The 25,968-nt window shown below is 34.9% G+C and overlaps 1 protein-coding gene across 2 annotated transcripts in view; it reads left to right on the top strand.

Moving 5' to 3' along the window:
* Window positions 1-25,968, top strand: part of CCDC102B (coiled-coil domain containing 102B) — a 226,467-nt gene that overhangs the window by 192,271 nt on the left and 8,228 nt on the right. For both annotated transcript variants that reach the window (XM_049698009.1, XM_033406083.2), the window contains exon 8: window positions 25,579-25,617. In XM_049698009.1, the coding sequence (XP_049553966.1) occupies window positions 25,579-25,588 (10 nt within the window). In that variant the 3' untranslated portion in view covers window positions 25,589-25,617. The remainder of the gene's footprint in view (window positions 1-25,578; window positions 25,618-25,968) is intronic.

The following is a 25,968-nucleotide window of genomic DNA, read 5'->3' as shown; positions in this document are numbered from 1 at the left end:
ACTGCAGAAATACAAAAAAACATAAGGGAATACTATGAACAAAATTCAACAACCTAGAAGAAATGGGCAAGTTTGTAGAAACATACAGCCCACCAAAACTGAATCAAGAAGAAATAGGTAATTTGAACAGACCAGTCACTAAAAATAAAAGAGAATCTGTGATTTAAAAACTCCCTACAAACAAAAGTCCAGGACCAGACTTCACAGGTGAATTCATAGGTGAATTCTACCAGACATACGAAGAACTTATACTGATCCTTCTCAAACTCTTCCAAAAAACTGAAGAGGAAGGAACATTACCAAAGACATTCTATGAAGCCATCATCATCCTGATACCAAAACCAAAGACATCACCAAAAAAGAAAATTTCAGGGCAATATCTTTGATGAATATAGATGCAAAAATTCTCAACAAAATATTAGCAAACTGAATCAACAACACATAAAAAAGATCATACACCATGACCAAGTGAGATTCATCTCAAGTTCACAAGGATGGTTCAACATAGGCAAATTAATCAATATGATACACCACATAAACAAAAGACAAGACAAAAACCACATGATCAATAGAGGCAGAAAAAGCATTTGATAAAATTCAACATCCATTCATGATAAAAACCCTTACCAAAGTGGGTAGAGAGGGAGCATATCTCAAGATAATAAAAGCTATTTACAACAAACCCACAGCCAATATAATACTCAGTGGTGACAAGCTGAAAGCCTTCCCACTAAAATCTGTAACAAGACAAGGATGCCCCTCTCACCTCTTCTATTCCACACAGTATTGGAGGTCCTAGTCACAGCAATCCGACAAAAAAATAAATAAAAGGTATTCAAATTGGAGGGGAAGAGGTAAAATTGTCATTATATACAAATAATATGATACTATATATAGAAAACCCTAAAGACTCCACACAAAAACTACTAGAACTGATAAAGGAATTCAGCAAGGTAGCTGGATACAAGATTAACGTACAGAAATCAGTTGCATTTCTTTATACCAACAATGAAATATCAGAAAGGAAATGTAAAAAAAAAAAAAACCTTTTAAAATCACACCCCCAAAAATAAAATACTTAAGAATAAACCTGACCAAGGAGATAAAAGACTTACATACTGAGAACTGTAAAACATTAATAAAGGAAATTGAAAATGATTCAAAGAAATGGAAAGATATTCCATGCTCTTGGATTGGAAGAATTAATAGTTAAAATGGCCACACTACCCAAAGCAATATATGGATTTAATGTGATCCCTATCAAATTACCCCTGACATTTTTCACAGAACAATCCTAAAATTCATGTGGAACCATAAAAGACTCAATTGCCAAAGAAATCCTGAAGAAAAAGAACAAAGCAGGAGGCATAACCCTCCCAGACTTCAAATAATATTACAAAGCTAAATTAATCAAAACAGCATGGTATTGGCACAAAAAGACATATGGATCAATGGAACACAATACAGAGCACAGAAATAAACCCACACACCTATGGTCAATTAATCTTCAACAAAGGAGGCAAGAATATACAATGGGAAAAAGTCCCTTCAAGTGATGTTGGGAAAGTTGGACAGCCACATGTAAATCAATAAAGTTGGAACACACCCTCTCACCATACGCAAAAATAAACTCAAAATGGCTTAAAGACTTAAACATAAGACATGACACCATAAAACTCCTAGAAGAGAACATAGGCAAAACATTCTCTGACATAAATCATACCAGTGTTTTCTTTGGTCAGTCTCCCAAGGCCATAGCAATAAAAACAAAAATAAACAAATGGGACCTAATCAAACTTACAAGCTTTTGCACAACAAAGGAAACCGTAAACAAAATGAAAATACAACCCACAGAATAGGAGAAAATATTTTCAAATGATGTGAACAACAGAGGCTTAATTTCCAAAATATAAAAACAGCTCATACAACTCAGCAACAACAAAAAAAACCCTATCCAAAAATGGGCAGAAGACCTAAATAGACATCTCTCCAAAGAAGACATAGAGACGGTCAATAGGCACATGAAAAGATGCTCAACATTGCTAATTATTAGAGAAATGAAAATCAAAATGACAATGAGGTATCATCTCACACCAGTCAGAATGGCTATCATCAAAAAGTCTACAAATAATAAATGCTGGAGAGGGTGTGGAGAAAAGGGAACCCTGCTACACTGTTGGTGGGAATGTAAGTTGGTGCATCCATTGTGGAAAAACAGTATGGAGGTTCTTCAGAAAACTAAAAATAGAATTACCATATGATCCAGCAATCCCATTCCTGGACATATATCCAGACAAAACTCTAATCCAAAAAGATACATGCACCCCCTATGTTCATAGCATCACTATTCACAATAGCCAAGACATGGAAGCAACCTGAATGTCCATCAACAGGTGAATGGATAAAGATGTGGTACATATATACAATGAAATACTACTCAGCTATAAAAAAGAATGAAATAATGCCATTTGTAGCAACATAGATGCAACTGGAGATTATCATACTAAGTGAGGTCAGAAAAAGAAAGGCAAATACCATATGATATCACTTATATGTGGACTCTAAAATATGACACAAATGAACCTGCCTATGAAACAGAAACAGAATCACAGACATAGAGAACAGACTGGTGGTTGCCAAGCGGGAGGGGGTTGGGGGAGGGATGGAGTAGGAGATTGGGATTAGCAGATGTAAGCTTTTATATGTAGATTGGATAAACAAGGTCCTACTGTATAGCACAGGCAACTATATTCAGTATCCTATAATAAACCATAATGGAAAAGAATATGTTAAAAAAGTATGTGAATCACTTTGCTGTACAGCAGTAATTAATACAACATTGTAAATCAGTTATACTTCAATTAAAAAAAAGTTGTGAAAAAAATACATTAAAAAAGTCATGTGAAATTCCAATAAATACCCCCCCAAAAAACCCCAACAATGCCTATTTAATTATGAGTTTGCAACCATAATTTAGTGTATGCTAACTGTGCCATTTCAAAGAAGGCCAAGATGTTTAATTTTATGAGGCTTAAAGATAGATTAAGATGAGAACTACACCAATAAAATGTTTCTCATTGGCCAGGATTTCACTAATAATTTTTTAATTTATTCATTTAATACATTTCTCTTTAATATTTAAATCTGACCATACTTTTCAGTCCTAGTCACCACAAATAAATTTAAGAGGATCTTGGGAAGAATGGCAAGGATGAGTAGGTTTCAGAATATTTCCCATAAAGGGATAGTAGAAGGAATTAAGTTTCTGTTACTTTTAACAGTTGCTCCAATTTGACTGTTACCGTCAAAGAAATTAAATTTTTTTCAGAGAAGGATGCTGGGCAATCCTCTGTAGCAAGAGATGACTAAATAGAAAAATGTGAACTTTAAAAAGACATTTTAACATTAAGCTATAAGTTAGGATAAAGAGAGAATAGTATTCAGATCTGTAAATTAGAATTTTGTGAATGAACATTTTACTGAACCCTTAGAGGTATGATTAATTCAGTTATGTAAAATCACATTATATAAGTTCTCTTTAGCTTGCTTTTAGGTCTATTTATTCTCTGTGAATGATTAGGTAATAACTCAGAATATTATGGTTGAGTGGAAATACTGCTTTTATACAAAATCTTTAACTTAATTTCTCTAAGTATGAAATATATTTTGGAGCTAAATTCTCTGATATTAAATGTGACATCTAAGAAGTGACTCTTTCAGTTTAACTGTTGAATAGAATCTAGTACTTTTATATCTTATTTTAGTAGAGATTCCTGCAGTGGTATGATAGGATTAAGTTTTCCAGAATCTGACCCATTATTTAGAAAATGAAAAAAATAGTATTTATTTGGAGCCTACAAAATACTCACAGGGGGCTTCCCTGGTGGCGCAGTGGTTGAGAGTCCGCCTGCCGATGCAGGGGACGCAGGTTCGTGTCCCGGTCCGGGAGGATCCCACATGCCGCGGAGCGGCTGGGCCCGTGAGCCATGGCCGCTGAGCCTGCGCGTCCGGAGCCTGTGCTCCACAACGGGAGAGGCCACAACAGTGAGAGGCCCGCATACCGCAAAAAAAAAAAAAAAAAAAAAAAAAATACTCACAGGCATTCACACGTCACAATCCCCCTACTTTGAACCTACACATGGTGCAGATGTTAGTAAGAAAAAAATGAGGTAATTTTTGAAAATGTAAGAATGCCAATACAATTGACCCTTGAACAACTCTGGGGTTAATCCATGTTCAGAAGCAGCAGTAGCTTCAACCAACCACTGACCCTGTCGTTCTATAGTATTTACTACTGAAAAATATCTTTGTACAAGTGGACCCACAGAGTTCAAACCTGAGTTGTTCAAGGATCAGTTGTACTTATTCCACATCAAAAGTAGGAATGAGGATAATATCTGGGGCTCTGATAACTCAGTGATTCCAATTATAAGCTGGTGTTTTATCTCAGTAAAACCACCAAAAGGGGCAATAGTTACTACAAGTATTTGGGAACTGGGAGGTAGGTCAACAAATGTTGACGACTGCCAGGTAACTTGGTGTTTTTTCATTACAGAAATTCATCAGAACCGTAAAATAAGTGTGATGTAATACTTAACAGCAGGAATTTCAGAATTGAAAAGCATGAATGCTTTCGTAACAGCAGTCTGCATTCCCTGTTGCCAAGACTCACCAACGATAGGATTGTTCTTAGTACACCTGTGCTGAGATTATCAATGGCTGTGACCTGATAGCTTGGCAATGCTGGCAGTGCCCCAATCTCAGAGACTGGAGGAGATCTAGAGGGAAAGTATGAATAACACGGCTTTCAGTAAGATTATATTATTCTACTGACACGTGACCAATGTGAGAAACTTTTATAGTAATCCACTGAAAACTATAGTTAGCCTCTGACGAAGGATTACTAATTCCTCTTGTATGAAATTCCCTTTATGTTTTAAAAATTCAAATCTATAATAACTACAAAAAGTAGAAAAGTAATATGCCTTAATTTGACTAAATTCTACTAGGGGATGACAGTGGCATTTGTGATACGTAAGACACCTATAAAATAATGTTGAAAACATTACAAAATAAATTTTATATGTTTTCCTCATTACAACATAATGGACTATGATTTTGAACAGAGAGAATGAGTCCATTAGCCCTCTACCTAAGTTTATTTAAATTAGTAACATTAAAAAAAATCTGAAAGTAGATACAGAGTTAGATAAAAGTTTCTTAAAGTGTCAATAACAAACCATATAAAATTAAGCTTGCAAGTAGATTTTAAAGAGAGAACAAAAGTAAATGGTGAAAGTGTTATAAGAAAATGAGAGATTGTTAACATTTGGGGAATGCCTTTTAAAGCAAACGCATATCTCAGAAGTTATAAATTATGACATATTTGATTTCATGAAATTTTAAAATTTATTTTAATCAAAGGCTCACTCCCCAGACCAACTACTTTTAAGTATCTTAGGTGCTTTTCCTGTTACTTATCCTCATGTATCTATATGTTTTTCCTACTATTCTTTTTATATTATCTCTTGAGAACTCATTATTGGATCAAGACTAAACTCTTACATCACCACAACTTCAACCACTCTTTACCTATCTCATCATGCCAATATAGTTTATGCCAAACTTTGCGTCAAATAGAGATACATTTTTAAGGAGAATGTTAAGATTATTTACTGCAGAGTCCAGTGGTGTACTATAACGAAGTGTTCTGTCTGAACCTGTTCCTTTTTCTTAAATATTTAATCATTGCCTAGTTTTATTTACTTGTGTAATTTTCAATGTACCCATCTTTAATTTTTTTCCTGCAGACTACCTTTATTATTACTCAATAAGTTAATTTCAAGTGAACAGTGATATCTGATAAACTAATAGGGAGTGATTCCTATTTAAGCACAGCTCTGTCATCTTGGAATTTCCATTTCCCAACATTCTTAAATTCGCTGTCTTTATCTTTTGTGCTTCATCACACATTTATTATAGTATATTACTCATAATTTAATAAAAAAGGCATCAAGGTAAAATATTTAATCCTTTAAGCTTTTTCTTATTCTCTTTTTTAAATATCATCTTTGTTTTATGGATGCATTGTCCTTTTGGACCTTTCTGAAGATAATAGGTAAATACTTACTTTTATTTTATTCTCTTTTTCTTTTTTCCTAATTACAATTTTCTTGCTTGTTGGTTTCAATCTTTGCTATTCTGAAGTTTCTATCTTCACCCAGGACTGGTAGGTGCCCCTGGGTGAATCTCTGCCTTCTCTGAGGCTCTCACCTCCTGCTTGCTGTATTTCCAGGCCCTTTTCTTTAGTGGAATGTAAGAGACTTTTTTCCAGAAACTTTTGGCTTAATTGGTTAGCCTCCCAAACAGCCTCAGAATTCACAAATGTCTAGAGAAAGCTGGCCTTCAACTCTTGGATTCGTCATTCCAGCCACTTGTGGCCCCTAAAAGCATTGTTTGTTTCCTCCCCCATCACAGTCCCCCCAGCAGCTGTTCTCTGCCTGAGCTAAGCCATCAGAACTGGCATACTCTCCCGGGAAATAAAATAATAAAAAACAACCAGGGGTCATCAGCTCACATCCAAATATTTCTCGCCTTTCTGAAGTTTTTAGTCCATCTAGTTCTGTTGTCTGCACATTTCAGATGACTTTAAAATTATGATTTTTGAAATCTGGCCATTTTCTTTTTAATTGTTGGCAGTAGGATTGGCCTGGGGTGATCTATTATCTGTTATTTTGAAGCAGAGGTCCCATCAATTAAATTAAAAATTTTATCATTATGTGACTTTTTAAGTTACAAAATGTAATTTTTATAGTCTGGTTTCATCCCCATGGGATTATTCTGTCTACTGGTCAAAGTACTATTCTAGATCATCATTTTGGATTTAATTTTTCTGTCCCTCAGTAGCTATACATTTGAGGATGTTAGAGTCCCTCAGCTGGAGCACATCCCATGGACGTGGAATGCCCCACAGTTTGCGCTCTCACTGTGACAGGGAGATACTGGAGGACTCACACTGGTGAGTGGCAGGAGAAAGCTCTTCTGCTCTCAGGCCCCTATATACTCACATGCATCTCACTCCCAACCCAGAGACTTTGAGACCATTCTCCAATGCCCTTCTCCAAAAATTCACCAGACCCTTAGAAGGGCCCTTTAGGAATAAGCCACAGTAAGGCACACAGTTTCCACTAAGGGATTCCTAGGGGCTGAGCTAGGACCTTCAGGGACCGAAAACCCCTCAGGAAGGCAAGGCTGCATTTGTTTTCCAACTGCATCTACCCAGTTCCATCAACCATGTGATCCCACACAGCTGTTCACTCCCATGATTCTAGTAGAAATCAAAACATAAGAAGCATCCTCTAGGGGCTGCACATCTGGGTCCACAATTCTGTATTTTTACAGAGAGCAGTGAGGGAGGGTCTGGAGAAGAAAAGCAGGTGCAGGTCAGGCATAAGGACCCAGCACTTGGTCTGTGCTCAAATTGCCATCTTTCGTCTTCCCAGATTCACTCTTGTGCCTCTTTTATACAGAATATAAGTGGGTGTTACTTTAAGTCAATGTTTCATCATGTGTAAAAGCTTTTAAAATATTAACAAAAATGTCATAAATTAAAAATTAGCATGTTTTCTTTATTGCTTTTGCATGCCTGAGATTGTCTCTGCATTATGTATTTTCCTACAGGGATTATGCTGTGCAGTACTACTTTTATGTTTTCTTCTCTGTACTTGGTTTGGGAGTTAAATATCTTGATTTTGTTTCTATGAAAAGTCATTTAAGTTTATTTTTAAAATCTTGAACCTCTTGATTACATCTCTGTAATTAAAGTGAATAATAAAATTACATTTTAAATATTCCCTATATGAAGAATTGTTTATCTTAATATTTGCCTTTGTTCTTCCTGTCCTTCTAGAAATTACATGAGTAAAAATACATAAACTGGAGCTATAAATTTATAGTTTTATTAAATAAGTTTTATTTACCCTGATTTTCCATTTGTAACTGTTATGCTTTAGATTTAAATCCATGACCCATCATTTTTTATGTTTGTAGTCAACCTACACCACACTTTCCATATTGCTGAATCCCTAAATTTATATCACTTTTCAGGTGATTGAGGTCTGTTTGTGTGCGGGGGACAGTTCCTTGGGTACTTTATCTTTTCCATCCAGCCAAACAAAGTCATAACTTCATATGCTGATACATTTAAACTTACAATAAAGGTCATGCTTCCAATTCATATTTATTAACTTATTTAGCATGGATTAGACCCAGATTCATATTTTCTTTGTTGACCATACTTTTAAGATTTTTTGGTATTTGCATTTTTTAAATGAAACCATATTTAAGTATTTTTGTTTGTACTCTTGCTTAGTTAAAGTTTGACAGTTTGATCTAGTTCTTGCTATTACTGACCACTTTATTTTGGTTCCTCACTCAGTAATCCGGGATATACATTTCAGTAATTTTGTCCCAGAACAATAAGCAGCTCCTGTTGCTTTTACACATGAAGAACAACTTGGATTGCTTATAATTCTAGATTCACAAAATATTGCCATCAATAGACACTGTTGTACTATATTGGTGTTATAGAAGAGATATCTGTCATCAATTTAATGCTTGCCTCTTGAAAGTATACTATTTTTCCTACAAAAGTACTAAAATTAGTCTTATTCTTTCACTTTGAATGTGAACAGACACTATTCCAAAGTAAATACAGAGTTAATAATTAGATGTAATTGTTTTTATTGAAGTATAGTCGATTTAAGTTAGATGTAAGTGTGAAGAGTACATTTAATCTATATGTTCACATCTTTAAATTTCAGTTAAGAGTTTAGATGCAATATTATTTCTTAGGTGTTATTTTTCTGTTTTCTTTCCACCTCAGGATCATCAATTATTCCTTCAGCAATGTCAATAGATGTTTGCTTCGCCTTTTTTTTTTTTTTTTTTAACCGTATCAATTACATTCTCTCCGTGCATTTTAAACTCTTAGGTAATTTCTCCCTCTGAATTCTGAGAGGGATTCTCAAATTTGTTAAATTTTCATTGCTGCTAGTACTCTGCATTCAAGACAATTTTAAGATCTGTTTTTTGGGTTTCCTTCTGTCTTTCTCTTATGTTAGACAGCTCTTTTTTCATGGTAGTCATTAACTAAGCATAGCTTCTCTCTATGTCTCATGCTTCCATCATAAAGGCCATTTCTCATTACATCTTGTAGGAGATGCCCAACAGAATTAAACACACACACGATTTCAAATTTAAGGTTTCTTTGAATGTTTCCTTTATTTTGACTTCTAACAATACTATTTCCTTTCCTTTTTTAATATAATATTTTTTCTTGGATAAAATGTCCTGGCTGTTCTCTTTTTTTCTGTTAAGTGTTTTGTATACTTAATTTTTCTTATATGAGGAGATACTTATTCAGGTCAAAGCACCTACATTATTATCAATTCATTTTCTAAAAGCTTTGTAGCATTCATAATATGTGGATAGAGAAAACATCACCAGCTCAAACTTATCACAGAATGAGTACCTCAACAATGTAGACAGTGAGTCATAGGGACTAAGGGTAAGAATAAAATTTGTTCCAGCTGTTGGTTTTTAAGCAATAAGATCTATAGCAATTTGGTAGTACCGTGTTAGTCATAGTTGAAATGCTCTGACACCTTACTTTTAAAATACCTATTAAACATTGCAAAATCTTAAACATTTCAGCAGCACTGGAAAAGAGTATACTGTAACTTTTTGGCACGGAGAGAAAATAGGGTTTATGTCGAGAAGTGGCAGGACCCGAGTGCCCAGCCCAAGCACCATCTAGGTCTTTGGTTTCCTTCTCTGTTGTTCTGTCTCACATACGTCCCTGCTTACTCTGACTGCTTTCTGTCCTAATTTTCATTTTTCTTCACTCTTTGTAACAGAAGAGCGTGCCTCATTTAGCTGGCAGCCCTTCTGTCGTCACATGAATGCCTTCCACTCCTCACCCTACTCTCTATCCTTTTCTGCCAGAATAATTCTCTCCTCCTGTTTTGACAGGGACTCTTGGCAGGGAAGCAAAAGACTATGAATGACTTGAGGATATGTGGCATAATTAGTTGATTCAGTCCCTATGTGTTTAAGGTTTTCTACTTGGCTGTCATTGTGGTATGTTTTATACCACAACAGCTATACTATCGTATCATAGTCCCAGTTGGTACTTGAAGTCTCTTGCAGTCATCAATGTCTAATGTTATTCAAAAGGGTCAACTGCTGACATGTTTTTTTCAATGGTTTATGGTCTAGTATCGCACTGGGATTGCTGTCGGTCAATTAAATGTTACTTGGGATTTAAGGCAGTGCATTGTCAATACCAAATAATTCACAGTAAGACAGCGTACCAAATTACCTTAATAACAGATACAGCAAATTGTTTAATGTACAGCATAAGCTCTTATTTCTACGACTTTCCCTGTGGCATCCACAGTGGATTAGATCAGCAGATTAGCATTCCTAAAGAATATTGAGAGTTTTCTGAAAAGGAGCTGACCAGAAAAATACCTATTTTCTCTTCTTCTCATTTTCAGTATTAAAAATTAATGTTTCAAATGGCACTGTGCCACAGAAATACAATGTGAGCCAGATACGAGCTACATTTAAAAGAGGAAAAAGGAGTTTCTGAAATTAACTATAATACTATGTTTTACTTGTAGCCTAACATATCCAGCATATCACCATTATCAGTGTACAATATAAAAATGAGATAAACAAATGGAAAGATATTCCATAATCATGGATTAGAAGAAGTGTTAAAATATCCATACTGCTCAAAGCAATCTACAGTCAATGCAAATCTCTATCAAAATTCCAGTGATGTTTTCCACAGAAATATACCCTGAAAAACTAAAATTTGTATGGAACCACAAAAGACCTTGAATAGCCAAAATAATCTTGAGAAAGAAGAACCAAGCTGGAGGCATCACACTCTCTGATTTCAAATTGTATTATAAAGTTATAGTAAGCAAATCGTTATGGTTTTGACATAAAAACAGACACATAGGTCAATGGAACTGAATACAGAGCCCAGAAATAGACCTGCACATATATGGTCAATTAAGTTACAACAGAAAAGCCAAGAATATATGTTGGGAAAAGAACAGTCCCTTCAGTAGATGGTGTTGGGAAAACTGGAAAGTCACATGCAAAGGAATGAAACTGGACCACTATCTTACACCGTACCCAAAAAATTAACTCAAAATGGATGAAAGACTTGAATGTAAGATCTGAAACCGTAAAACTCTTAGACGAAAACATAGGCAGTAAGTTCCTTGACATTGCTCTTGGCGATGATTTTTTGGATCTGACACCAAAAGCAAAGGTAACACAAGCAAAAATAAACAACTGAGATGACATCAAACTAAAAACTTCTGCACAGCAAAGGAAACCATCAACAAAATATCAATAAAAAGGCAACCTCTGAATGGGAGAAGATATTAGCAAATCATTAATCTGTTAAGGGGTAGTAACCAAAACATATAAATAACATAAAACTCTATAGCAAAAAACCGAACAATCCAATTAAAAAATGGGCAGAGGATCTGAATAGACATTTTCTCCAAAGAAGACATACAGATGGCCAACGGGTACATGAAAAAATATTCCACATAGCTAATCATCAGGGAAATGCAAATCAAAACCACAGTGAGGTATCACCTCAAACCTGTTAGAGCAGCTATGATCAAAAAGACAAGAAACATCAAATGCCAGGAAGGATGTGGAGAAAAGGGAACCCTGTGCACAGTTGGTAGGATGTAAATTGGTGCAGCCACTATGGAAAACAGTACGAGGTTCCTCAAAAAATTAAAAACAGAACTACCATATGATCCAGCAATCCACTACTAGTTATTTATCTGAAGAAAATGAAGATAGTAACAAGAAAATGTCTGCACCCTCATGTTTATTGCAACATTATTTTCAATAGCCAAGACATGGATACAGCCTAAGTGTCCATCAATGGATAAATGAATAAAGAAAATGTGGTATATATAAATATACACCGGAATATTATTTAGCCATAAAAAAAGATCTTGCCATTTTGGACCTTGCCATATTGGACCTTGCGCTCAAGGTCCAATACAGATGGACCTTAAGGGCATTATGCCACATAAGTCAGAGAACGACCAAAACATATAATCTTACTTAAATATGGATCTAAACAAACAAATGAAGCTCACAGATACTGAGGACAGATTGGTGGTTGCCAGATGCAAAGGGTGAGAGCAGGCGGTCAAATGGGTTAAGGGGGTCAAAAGGTACAAACTTCCAGTTATAACATAAGTCATGGGGATGTAGTGTGCAGCATGGTGACTATAGTTAATAACACTGTATTGAATTTTTTTTTTTTTTTGACCATGCCACACGGCATGCAGGATCTCAGTTCCCAACCAGGGATCAAACCCGCGGCTCCTGCAGTGGAAGCATGGAGTCCAAACTCCTGGATCGCCAGGGAAGTCCTGTACTGAATATTTAAAGTTGCTAAGAGAGTTTTCATCAAAAGAAAAAAATGATAACTATATGTGTTAATGGATGTTAACTAAACTTACTGTGGTGATCACTTTATAATATACACAAATATTGAATCATTATGCTCTACACATGAAACTAATATGTCAATTATACCTTAATAAAAAAGGGTATTTGCAAGTTTTTTATATTTATTTTATACTTAGAGCAACACATCTCTATTTGTACTACCACATTACTTTTGCTTGATAGCCAAATGGGGTTAGTGGCTACCACTTTGGAAAGTGCAGAAGCAAGCTGTGAGGCAGAGTGTTTGAATTCTTTGTTTCTAGAAGTCATAATAAATATTTGAGAAAAAGCAAAATTTATTTTTGTACTAATTCTATATATTCCAAATAAGGTTATTTAAACATTACAATTTAAAAGAGAGAAAAGCAAAAAGCAGTATCTATCCTAGATTAACTAAATTAACTAAATGATTTTCTGAATTACTATAGTACTTCTAAACATTTGTAATAGGAAAACACACACACACATTTTAAAATCTCATATAGATGTAATTAATTCTAATTATAATTGAGGAAGTCATAGCTACCACTTACTGGCCACTCTGTATTGAGCCAGTGAACCAGTGTCTTTACATGAATAATAATCTTTACATGTTAATAATCTTTGGAACATCTTAAAAATAACTGTTTAATGAATGCATTTATGAAAAATATTGTGTATGCTTCCTTCTTTTATGTTTTAATTATGTGGAATAGAAGTCTCTGGGTCAATAATTATTGAACATAATTGAAATATGTCTTTGGATACCATGTTATTATAGGTTTTTCCCTTATTTTCTGTTGACAATGTATTTTCACCAATACTAAATGGATGTCATCAAGACAAAGTGAAAATATATTTTCTCTGTTCAACTGTTGTGATTTAACTGAACTTTGCCTCATTTAAGGACTGAAGGAGTGAGATGGAGACCCACAATCTGACTTTCTGATCCTTCATGGCTGGGACTACCTTTTTAAATTTTATGTTCCTTAATTATTATTATTTTTGGCTTCCATCTGGACAACTTACAATGGTCGTTTTCTACCCCAAGCCACAAGTTACAAACATCTGCCATTGTTTTGCCAGTTTGTCTGTAGTGCCTTTCCTCCAAAATGTGGGCATATAAATAAATTTTGTAGAGCTTACTTATATTTCTATTGAAAATATAAGTCCTAACACTGTTCTAATTGTTTGATTGTGACCAGTGAATTTCTGGAATGTCTGTTTTCTGAAAAACAGAAATACATTGTGTGGAAAAGAAAGTTATGCACGTCAATAGCATTTTCCAGTACATTGCTTGCAAATACTTATTTAAATGCAGAATTATTTAAATTATGAGTTACTAAAATTTAAGTGTATTTTCCATTTCATCATTTTATTGCGTACCCCTCCAATACTGTAAGAACAGTGTAAAATGTTCATACAGTATAAGCTATCTCAGTAAGTTTGTTGTTTGTAAGCTACCCAGTCCATGGTATTTTGTTATGGCAGCCTCAACAGACTAAGACACTGCTGGTGCTTGCTGTTAATTCATTTTAGCACAGGTGTATTTTAACTTATACCCACATCACAGCAGAGCTCTTACTACTAAGGCATGTAGGGAATAGTGTTTCTGGTCTCAACTGCAAAGCTTATGTGTATATCAAGTTTTCTCCATTACAACTGGGAAGGAACCTCAACATTGCCCCAGTATTGGGAGACCTCTAAAACTCCTAGCTTCTCAGTATCTGTTCTCCGCGGAACCTTCTGGAATCGTGTCTTGCACATGGTCAGCTTAGGACCTGTCAAAGGACCTAGGGCATATTCTATGCAGATGTTTGGAATGCTTCTCTCTCCTTTGCTCCTGATTTATTACCATCTAAATCCCATCCACTTCCAGAGCCCCAGACTCTGATCTCTGTCTCCTCCATTCACTGAGACCAGTGCTCTCTGTCTGCCTCTATTTTTCGGTGCAACATTTTAAAAAATGTCCCCAGTGAGAATTGCAGGTTTAGTGTGGATCCCACTTCATATGCTTCCCTTCTATAACGTTCATAGCGTAGTCTATTGCTTTCAAACGTGTTTTATACATTTTGCACCATTTTTATAATTGTTTACAGCAGTTGAATAAGTTTGATACCAGCTATTTTGTCCTGCTCAGAAACTAATTCGTTCTTCATATCTACTTCAGCCACTCCCTAAAAATCAGAAAATTTGATTAAATTTTTTTAACATCTTTCTTGGAGTATAATTGCTTTACAATAGAGTGTTAGTTTCTACTGTATAACAGTGAATCAGTTATACATATACATATATCCCCGTATCTTTTCTCTCCTGCCTCTCCCCCCTCCCAATCCCACCCCTGTAGGTGGTCACAAAGCACTGAGCTGATCTCCCTGTACTATGCAGCTGCTTCCCACTAGCTACCTGTTTTATATTTGGTAGTATATATATGTCCATGCCACTCTCTCACTTCATCCCAGCTTACCCTTCCCCCTCCCCGTGTCCTCAAGTTCATTCTCTATATCTTTATTCCTGTCCTGCCCCTAGGTTCTTCAGAACCATTTTTTTCCTTTTAGATTCCATATATATGTGTTAGCATACAGTATTTGTTTTCCTCTTTCTGACTTACTTCACTCTGTATGACAGACTCCAGGTCCATCAACCTCACTACAAATAACTCAATTTCGTTTCCTTTTATCGCTGAGTAATATTCCACTGTATATATGTGTCACATCTTCTTTATCCATTTATCTGTCGATGGACACAGGTAGCTTCCATGTCCTGGTTATTGTAAATAGAGCTGCAGTGAACACTGTGGTACATGACTCGTTTTGAATTATGGTTTTCTCAGGGCATATGCCCAGTAGTGGGATTGCTGGGTCATATGGTAATTTTATTTTTAGTTTTTTAAGGAACCTCCATACTGTTCTCCATAGTGGCTGTATCAATTTATATTCCCACCAACAGTGCAAGAGGGTTCCCTTTTCTCCACACCCTCTCCAGCATTTATTCTTTCTAGATTTTTTGATGATGGCCATTCTGACTGGTGTGAAGTGATACCTCATTGTAGTTTTGATTTGCATTTCTCTAATGATTAGTGATGTTGAGCATCCTTTCATGTGTTTGTTGGCAATCTGTATATCTTCTTTGAAGAAATGTCTGTTTAGGTTTTCTGCCCATTTTTGGATTGGGTTCTTTGTTTTTTTGATATTGAGCTGCATCAGCTGCTTGTATATTTTGGAGATTAATCCTTTGTCAGTTGCTTCGTTTGCAAATATTTTCTCCCATTCTGAGAGTTGTCTTTTTGTGTTTTTTATGGTTTCCTTGGCTGTGCAAAAGCCTTTAAGTTTCATTACGTCCCATTTGTTTTTTTTTTTTAATTTTAATTTCTCTAGGAGGTGGGTCAAAAAGGATCTTGCTGTGATTTATGTCAGAGAGTGATCTGCTTATGTTTTCCTCTAAGAGTTTCACAGTGTCTGGCCTTACATTAGATCTTTAATCCATTTTTTATTTTTGTGTATGGTATTAGGGGGTGTTCTAATTTCAATCTTTTACATGTAGCTGTCCAGTTTTCCCAGCACCACTTATTGAAGAGGCTGTCTTTTCTCCATTGTATATTCTTGCCTCCTTTTTCAAAGATAAAACCCATGCACCAATGGGTATCTTAGCTCTGTGCTTTCTATCTGTTCCATTGAACTATATTTGTTTTTGTGCCAGTACCATACTGTCTTGATTACTGTAGCTTTGTAGTATAGTCTGAAGCCAGGGAGCCTGATTCCTCCAGCTCCATTTTCCTTTCTCAAGATTGCTTTGGCTATTAGGGGTCTTTTGTGTTTCCATACAAATTGTGAAATTTTCTGTACTCGTTCTGTGAAAAAAGCCAGTGGTAGTTTGATAGGGATTGCATTGAATCTGTAGACTGCTTTGGGTAGTATAGTCATTTTCACAATGTTGATTCTTCCAGTCCAAGAACATGGTATGTCTCTCCATCTGTTTGTATCATCTTCAGTTTCTTTCATCAGTATCTTATAGTTTTCTGCGTACAGGTCTTTTGTCTCCTTAGGTAGGTTTATTCCTAGGTATTTTATTCCTTTTGTTGCAATGGTAAATGGGAGTGTTTTCTTAATTTCACTTTCAGATTTTCATCATTAGTGTATAGGAATGTAAGAGATTTCTGTGCGTTAATTTTGTATCTTGCTATTTTACCAAATTCATTCATTAGCTCTAGTAGTTTTCTGGTAGCATCTTTAGGATTCTGTATGTATAGTATCATGTCATCTGCAAACAGTGACAGTTTTACTTCTTTTCTGATTTGGATTCCTTTTATTTCCTTTTCTTCTCTGATTGCTGTGGTTAAAACTTCCAAAACTATGTTGAATAATAGTGGTGAGAGTGGGCAACCCTGTCTTGTTCCTGATCGTAGTTGAAATGGTTTCCGTTTTTCACCATGGAGGACAATGCTGGCTGTGGTTTGTCATATATGGCCTTTATTATGTTGAGGTAAGTTCCCTCTATGCCTACTTTCTGGAGGGTTTTTATCATAAGTAGGTGTTGAATTTGTTGATAGCTTTTTCTGCATCTACTGAGATGATCATATGGTTTTTCTCCTTTAATTTGTTAATATGGTTTATCACGTTGATTGATTTGCATATATTGAAGAATCCTTGCATTCCTGGGATAAACCCCACTTGATCATGGTGTATGACCGTTTAATGTGCTGTTGGATTCTATTTGCTAGTATTGTGTTGAGGATTTTTTCATCTATGTTCATCCGTGATATTGGCCTGTAGTTTTCTTTCTTTGTGACATCTTTGTCTGGTTTTGGTATCAGGGAGATGGTGGCCTCGTAGAATGAGTTCGGGAGTGTTCCTCCCTCTGCTATATTTTGGAGGAGTTTGAGAAGGATAGGTGTTACATCTTCTCTAAATGTTTGATAGAATTTGCCTGTGAAGCCATCTGGTCCTGGGCTTTTGTTTGTTGGAAGATTTTTAATCATGGTTTCAATTTCAGTACTTGTGGTTGTTCTGTTTATATTTTCTGTTTGTCCTGGTTCAGTCTCCAAAGATTGTGCTTTTCTAAGAATTTGTCCATTTCTTCCAGGTTGTCCATGTTATTTACATAGAGTTGCTTGTAGTAATCTCTAATGATCCTTTGTATTTCTTCAGTGTCAGTTGTTACTTCTCCTTTCTCCTTTCTAATTTTATTGATTTGAGTCTTTTCCCTTTTTTTTCCTGATGAGTCTGGCTAATGGTTTATCAATTTTGTTTATCTTCTCAATGAACCAGCTTTTACATTTATTGATCTTTGCTATTGTTTCCTCATTTATTTTTCATTTATTCCTGATCTGATCTTTATGATTGCTTTCCTTCTGGTAACATTTGGGTTTTCTTGTTCTTCTTTCTCTAATTGCTTTAGGTGTAAGGTTAGGTTGTTTATTTGCGATGTTTCTTGTTTTTTAAGGTAGGATTGTATTGCTATAAACGTCCCTCTTACAACTTCTTTTGCTGCATCCCATAGGTTTTTGGTCATCGTGCTTTCACTGTCATTGGTTTCTAAGTATTTTTTTATTTTTTCTTTGATTTCTGCAGTGATTTCTTGGTTATTTAGTAGTGTATTGTTTAGCCTCCATGTGTTTGTATTTTTACAGATTTTTTCCTGTAATTGATATCTAGTCTCATAGTGTTGTGGTCGGAAAGGATACTTTATACAATTCCAATTTTCTTAAGTTTACCAAGGCTTGATTTGTGACCCAAGATATGATCTATCCTGGAGAATGTTCCATGAGCACTTGAGAAAAATGTGTATTCTGTTGTTTTTGGATGGAATGTCCTATAAATATCAATTAAGTCCATCTTGTTTAATGTATCATTTAAAGCTTGTGTTTCCTTATTTATTTTCATTTTGGATGATCTGTCCATTGGTGAAAGTGGGGTGTTAAAGTCCCCTACTATGATTGTGTTACTGTCGATTTCCCCTTTTATAGTTGTTAGCATTTGCCTTAGGTATTGAGGTGCTCCTATGTTGGGTGCCTAAATATTTACAATTTTTATATCTTCTTCTTGGATTGATCCCTTGATCATTATGTAGTGTCCTTCTTTGTCTCTTGTAATAGTCTTTATTTTAAAGTCTTTTTCTGATTTGAGAATTGCTACTCCAGCTTTCTTTTGATTTCCATTTGCATGGAATATTGTTTTCCATCCCCTCACTTTCAGTCTGTATGTGTTCCTAGGTCTGAAGTGGGTCTCTTGTAGACAGCATATGTACGGGTCTTCTTTTTGTATCCATTCAACTAGTCTATATCTTTTGGTTGGAGCATTTAATCCATTTACATTTAAGGTAATTATCGATATTATTTTCCTATTACAATTTTCTTAATGGTTTTGGGTTTGTTATTGTAGGTTTTTTCCTTCTCTTGTGTTTCTTGCCTAGAGAAGTTCCTTTAGCATTTCTTGTAGAGCTGGTTTGGTGGTGCTGAATTCTCTTAGCTTTTGCTTGTCTGTAAAGATTTTAGTTTCTCCATCAAATCTGAATGAGATCCTTGCTGGGTAGAGTAATCTTGCTTGTAGGTTTTTCCCTTTCTTCCCTTTAAATATGTCCTGCCACTTCCTTCTGGCTTGCAGAGTTTCTGCTGGAAGATCAGCTGTTAACATTATGGGGAGTCCCTTGTCTGTTATTTGTTGCTTTTCCCTTACTTCTTTTAATATTTTTTCTATTTAATTTTTGATAGTTTAATTAGTATGTGTTTTGGTGTATTTCTCCTTGGATTTATCCTGTATGGGGTCTCTGCCCTTCCTGGTCTTGACTATTTCCTTTCCCATATTAGGGAACTTTTCAACTGTAATCTCTTCAAATTTTCTCAGTACCTTTTTTGTCTTCTTCTGGGACCCCTATAATTTGAATGTTGGTGCATTGAATGTTGTCCCAGAGGTCTCTGAGACTGTTTTCAATTCTTTACATTTTTTTTTCCCCTTTATTCTGCTCTGCAGTAGTTATTTCCATTCTTTTATCTTCCAGGTCACTTTTCCGCTCTTCTGCCTCAGTTATTCTGCTATTGAGTCCTTCTAGAGAATTTCTAATTTCATTTATTGTATTGTTCATCATAGTTTGTTTGCTCTTTAGTTCTTCTAGGTCCTTGTTAAACGTCTCTTGTATTTTCTCCATTCTATTTCCAAGATTTTGGATCATCTTTACTATCATTACTCTGAATTCTTTTTCTGGTAGACTGCACATTTCCTCTTCATTTGTTTGGTCTGGTGGGTTTTTACCTTGCTCCTTCATCTGCTGTGTATTTCTCTATCTTCCTATTTTGTTTAACTTACTGTGTTTGGGGGTCTCCATTTCACAGGCTGAATATTCATAGTTCCTGTTGTTTTTGATGTCTGCCCCCAGTGAGTAAGGTTGGTTCAGTGGGTTGTGTAGTTTTCCTGGTGGAGGGGACTGCTGCCTGTGTTCTGTGGATGAGGCTGGATCTTGTCTTTCTGGTGGGCAGGGCCTCATCTAATGGTGGTTTTTGTGCATCTGTGAACTTATTATGATTCTAGGCAACTTCTCTGTTTATGGATAGGGTTATGTTCCTGTCTTGCTAGTTGTTTGGCATAGGGTGTCCAGCACTGTAGCTTGATGGTCATTGAGTGGAGCTGTGTCTTAGCATTGAGATAGAGATCTCTGGGAGAGCTTTTGCCATTTGATATTATGTGGGGCCAGGAGGTCTCTGGTGGACTAATGTCCTGAACTTGGCTCTCCCACTCAGAGGCTCAAGTCTGACACCCGGCCAGAGCACCACAACCCTGTCAGCCACACGGCTTAGTTCTGTGATCTTGGACCAGGCAGTTAACTTCTCTGTGCCTCAGATTTCCTCTCGTGCTGCACTTCCTCACCCCAGAGGTCCAGTCAGGTGCGAGAGAAGAGCTGTTGCTCACAGGCTGTGCAGGGAGGAAGCCCTCCAGGCTGCTGCAGGACCAAAGTCTCGATTAAATCTGTTACCTTCAGTTTTTCTGTCTACCTTTCTGCTACTACTCTGGTCTAGATTATCATAATCTCTTCCCTGGATTCCTACACTAGCTTTCAACTCATGTCTCCAGTTCCAGCACATACTCTACATTATAGAGTGGAATTCTAGAAAGAAAACCTATGTCCCTGTCTGGGTTAAATTTCTCAATAGCTTATTATTAAACTTACAGTTAATATTTGAACTTGTTACAGTGAGTTCAAATATTAACTACTCAAAGATGTAATGAAAAATGAAATTTATGAAAATTATTCTTACATTTCATTGAATGTTAAAAAATGACATTTCATTTTGGATGCTTTATCATTATTGGCATTCTTTAAGCTATATATTAGATCTATTTCTTTATCACTATGCACAGTTAATGATTCATATTTGTGTGTACTACAAGAAATTTTGAATGTCAGTCAAAATTAAATATAGATTAAAAAAATGAATTTATGGAAAGAAAGAAGTCTTTTAGCTAACATTAAAAAGAATAAGTCAAAAATTTTAAATATAGTGTTCATATCTGCCCATTATCTTATTGTCAAAAAAAAGAAATGAAAATGTTTTTGTGTATGTATGCATTACAGTAAATAGAGTAACTGTTTTGAATGAGAAGACTTATATGTAACATAGAAAATCTACTTAACCACTCAGTATGTGTGTGTGTGTGGTTTAGAAGCATATCTATACTCCATCTCACAGAATTGTAATATGATCAAATGAGAAAATACATTTGAAAGCATTTTCAAAGTTTTTAAATGAAATGTTCTAATACTGCCCACTGTAATCATAAATAATTTTAAAGAACTGGTATACATTTTTAAAAATAAGTAAAATGAAACACTAGTCACAGACACAGTTGTTTGCTTTTATATGCATGAAGTAATTTGCAAAATTGAATTATTTTGTTCCTTTGGCCCCTGTTTCTGAATCATTTTTATCACCACTATTCTTTGGGATGTAGAGGTTTGCTTACAGAGTGACCCACTTTCTCCTAGCTCTTCTTTGGGACTATATTAGACCCTTCTAAAATTGGAAGGGTCACTCAGATATCACTACACAAGTTATTGTTTCAGCACAATAAATTACATTTTCCAAATTGCTGCCAATGGATCATCATTAATCTGGGAAAATGGGAAGTGTTTGGTGGTCTAATTACATATCTGATCCTTTTAAGATTCTGGGTGAATAAAAATATAAACTATATGTGATATATGGGTGTTTTAGTTATCAAACTAAAATCTAATAGCACAAATCATTTATACATTCATATGTAAAATCCTGACATGAGAATATGTAAGCAATCCTTTTCAAGATGATGTGGTAAGATTATGCATTGATTATACTTTCTAGTCTAAACATAGCAGTAAGCAATAAGACCTGTTTTTAAAAAGTCGTTAAGAAACCTAGGCATGTTTAGGGGTACAAATAAAACATTCCATCGGCCAGAAACAACACAGAAACCCAAAATAGCAGTGTAGCTGCAGGCAAGAGTTTGCTTGTATCTGGATCCAAATGTGGGCCATGATGACTGGGAGTATGACTCAGAGGGGCAAGAACCAAACTCACCCCTTAGAAAACAGAGTGGAGGGAGAGAGAAAGGAAAAACATTCATGACAACCGAAGAATCCCCCAAATTTCTCATCATATCAAAAGCCTGTTACCAAAATTAATCAAGAAAAAGGAGGAAACATCCAACTAACTTAAAGATTGAAAAACAGAATATAACTACAGTTATAGTTGACATTTACAAAATACAACTAAAGATTCTGAAAAACCTTAATACATTAAAATTATAAATTGAGATATTTCAAATATTCTGGAAAATAATTTCCAGTACTCCATCAAAAGTAAAAAAGAAACCTGATAGAGTAATTATTATTATTAAATACTTTGCTCATGCCTCAAATTTCTTATTCCTCCTTGAAACAAATAAACCAAGTTTTACAGCTGATTTTTTATAGGTGAGTTTTATCAAAACTGTAAGAAACATAAAAAATGTTTTAGAGAAATTCAAGAGTGCATTTCCTAACCTATGTTATGAGACAGGAAATTATTGAAACAAACTTGATGAAAATAGTATAAGTGAATTATAGATTTATCTATGATTATGGGTGAAAAAATTCTAGCTGATAATCTTGGCAAATGGAATATACAAGGGTTATAAAATATTCATCATGACCATATCGTGTTTATTCTTAGAATTCAACGTTCTCTATCAAAAATGTATTAACGTATTCCACCACTCCAATTGAGAAAAATGGGATTATTACATAAAATAAAATCATTAAAAAATATTAACCCATATTCATGGTTAAAACTAATATAAAAGAAGTTCCACTATCCACTTAGGATTTTTACTTTAAAGTATCAAACATTGTTCCTCACAGGGAATCGTTTAACCTCCCGAGTTCAGAAACAAACAAAAAAACCCAAAACTAACCAGTAAATCTGCTATTCAATGTTGTACCACAGTAGGTCATAAATAAGCAAGAAATAAATGGTGTAAATACTGGAAAAAAGAGTCAATTTTTCTGTTTTATACAGATGAAATACACATCCAAGGTACCGACCAGTTGTATAAAAAGTTAAACAACTTTTCTTGATAAAAGTTCAACAATCTAAAAACATAAGAAAAAAGTTCCAATAATAATCCAAAATTTATGAACCAATAATTTAAAAGATGTCTTTGAATAAATCAAAACAACTTCTCCTTTTGAGAAGTTTCCAAAAATTTTTTAGGTGCTGAACGGGGCCTTGAATAAATAAGGAGCTCTATTACATCCATAGATAATATGTTATAATAATGATGCCGTTTCTCTCCAGACTAATCTTTAAGTTTACGCATTTCCAATCAGAATATCAACAGAAATCTGCATGGAACTTGTCAAATTGTACTGATGTTCACAATGAAGAGAGTAAAGTTTCAAGAATAGCTATTTCTGACAGCAAATAAAAAAGAGGTGCCTTCAATCATCATCAGATATTAATAATCACTTAAAGCTATAATAAGGTAATGGATGTTGGTTTCATAGATATTATGACATGTTTACTGACCTTGTGAAAAATTGTATAGCAAGCAAGTAGAATGTGTTCAACTTATTCATAGATAAACATTGTCTGAATAGTATTTCCTATTAAAGTCAAATATATCATAAGAATGTCCATAACATTTTCCTAGGAACATTTCTTTTAGCTATCTTAGAAATCACAAATTTAAAAACAAGATCAGGTGGTGGTGTTATGTCTTCTAATAATTTATATTACTTTAAAAATGGGGGCTTCCCTGGTGGCGCAGTGGTTGAGAGTCCGCCCGCCGATGCAGGGGACACGGGTTCGTGCCCCGGTCCGGGAAGATCCCACTTCCGCGGAGCAGCTAGGCCTGTGAGCCATGGCCGCTGAGCCTGCGCGTCCAGAGCCTGTGCTCTGCAACGGGAGAGGCCACAACAGTGATAGGCCCGCGTACCGCAAAAAAAAAAAAAGAACTAACACAGTGAACATAACCAAATTCCAAAAGTCTTTTTTTTTGTGGATGCAATCTTTTCAGTTTTGATAAAATAGTTATACATACATATATGTTATAGATAAATGGGGATGGATGGATGGATAGATACACAGATACATAGATAGAAAGGTAGCTCCATGATTTCAAGGATATTGCTTGTCTCGCTCATTACTTTATAACAAACACTTAGAACAATGTCTGGAACACACGACATGTATAAGAAATATTTTCTTTGATAAAAAATCCTAGTTTTCCATTAAAGAAATAAATTATATACTGTTCTTAACTGTATCCCCTTTATTTAAAAACACTATCATGACAGCTGGATTAGATAATTTTGTGTTAAAAATACATAAAAAGGGGTCATTCTGTGTATTTCCAATTTGCAAAAGGTAATTTTTTTGGTGGGGTAACTGAATAAGACATTTTATGGAAATGTTATCCTAATGTCAGTTTGCCAATTTTTCTAGACTTGTAAGTTAATGAATCTTTGAAACATATACTATTCGGGTTGAAAATGTAATAGTATCTACAAGACCTATAGAAATAGAAGCACAATTTCTGTTCTTTTGTTTCTGAGTCCAGAATCCAAATGCTGTTAGTAAAGCCTTATATTTAAGTTTTGGAGGCAAGGTGAATATTGTAATAGGAAAGCTTTGACATTTTTAAAGATGGAATTCCAAGATAGCAAACAAACATTCTAATTTTTCTTGGGGGTCGTGTATGTATGCATGTGCTTGCATTATTTACAAAAAAATGAACTGGTAATCACCTTACATATTTATTCGCATTTAATATTGATTTATATTGTTTCTCAATAGATTTTCTTCATCTTCCTCTTATTTTGGTTTAGAGAAGAAAAATTTCAATGTGAATGAACAAATCTGCTCTTTTCTATGTAGTTTATATATTTCTAAATCCTTTCTTATTTTCATGAATGAGATTATAAAATATGACACCATCCTGTGATTATTTTTTCATTGTACAGTGGGAAAAGGATATTGAAACCAAATTTCACCAACCTCATGAATGAAAACCCACATTTTACATTAAATCTTATCTAACTGCTATTTTATAGTATAGCTAAGTAACTCACAATCACAGTTATAGTGGAGCTACACTTTTAAGAGAATTCTTAATGCAGCTACCTAGAACACTTTTAAATGTTCTGTTTTCAGACATATAGAAATATACACACACATGTGATCATTACTTCTATTCTTTTAACATATAAAAGTTAAGTAGAATTTGGTGAAAATAACTGACTGAGAGGAAGCAAGTAAAAGATATAGACTTAACTAAAGATCTTTATGTATGTAGTATATATATAACTTAAGATGGATTAATATAATTTATCATTCATATTTTTGTCTTACATGGTATTCTGATTTACTTATATCCTCTAAATACTACTCTATATATTATCCTCATCTTTTTTTTTTTATAATATCTTAGTTCACTGCTAGATCTTTACATAGAAATATGCTTCAGAATATGAAAGCAGGGCATTTTATCTGTTTAAGGGAATATCTCCCCATTTTTGTACCCACAGTGATTTCTAAAGACAAGAGAAATGGCCTTGATTTCAAGGGTAAGTGTCTAACTCTTCACAATGAAATATTGGCTATATTCCCTGTGCTGTATATTACATCCTTTTAACTTATTTTATACCTAGTACTTTGTACCTCTTAATCCCCTTCACCTACCTTGCCCACCCCTTGCACTCATTCTCATCTTTGGTTAACCACCAGTTTGTTCTCTGTATCTGTGAGTCTGTTTCTGTTTGTGATATTCATTTGTATTGTTTTTTAGATTCCACATATAAGTGAAAATATACACCATTTGTCTTTCTCTGTCTGACTTATTTCACTAAGCATACTATCCTCCAGATCCATCCATGTTGTCATAAATGGCAAAGTCATTCTTTTTATATGGTTGAGTA

The sequence above is a fragment of the Orcinus orca genome, chromosome 15, assembly GCF_937001465.1.
Source record: "Orcinus orca chromosome 15, mOrcOrc1.1, whole genome shotgun sequence".
In the NCBI taxonomy this organism is placed as follows: domain Eukaryota; kingdom Metazoa; phylum Chordata; class Mammalia; order Artiodactyla; family Delphinidae; genus Orcinus; species Orcinus orca.
This window is presented reverse-complemented; position numbering and strand designations above follow the sequence as displayed.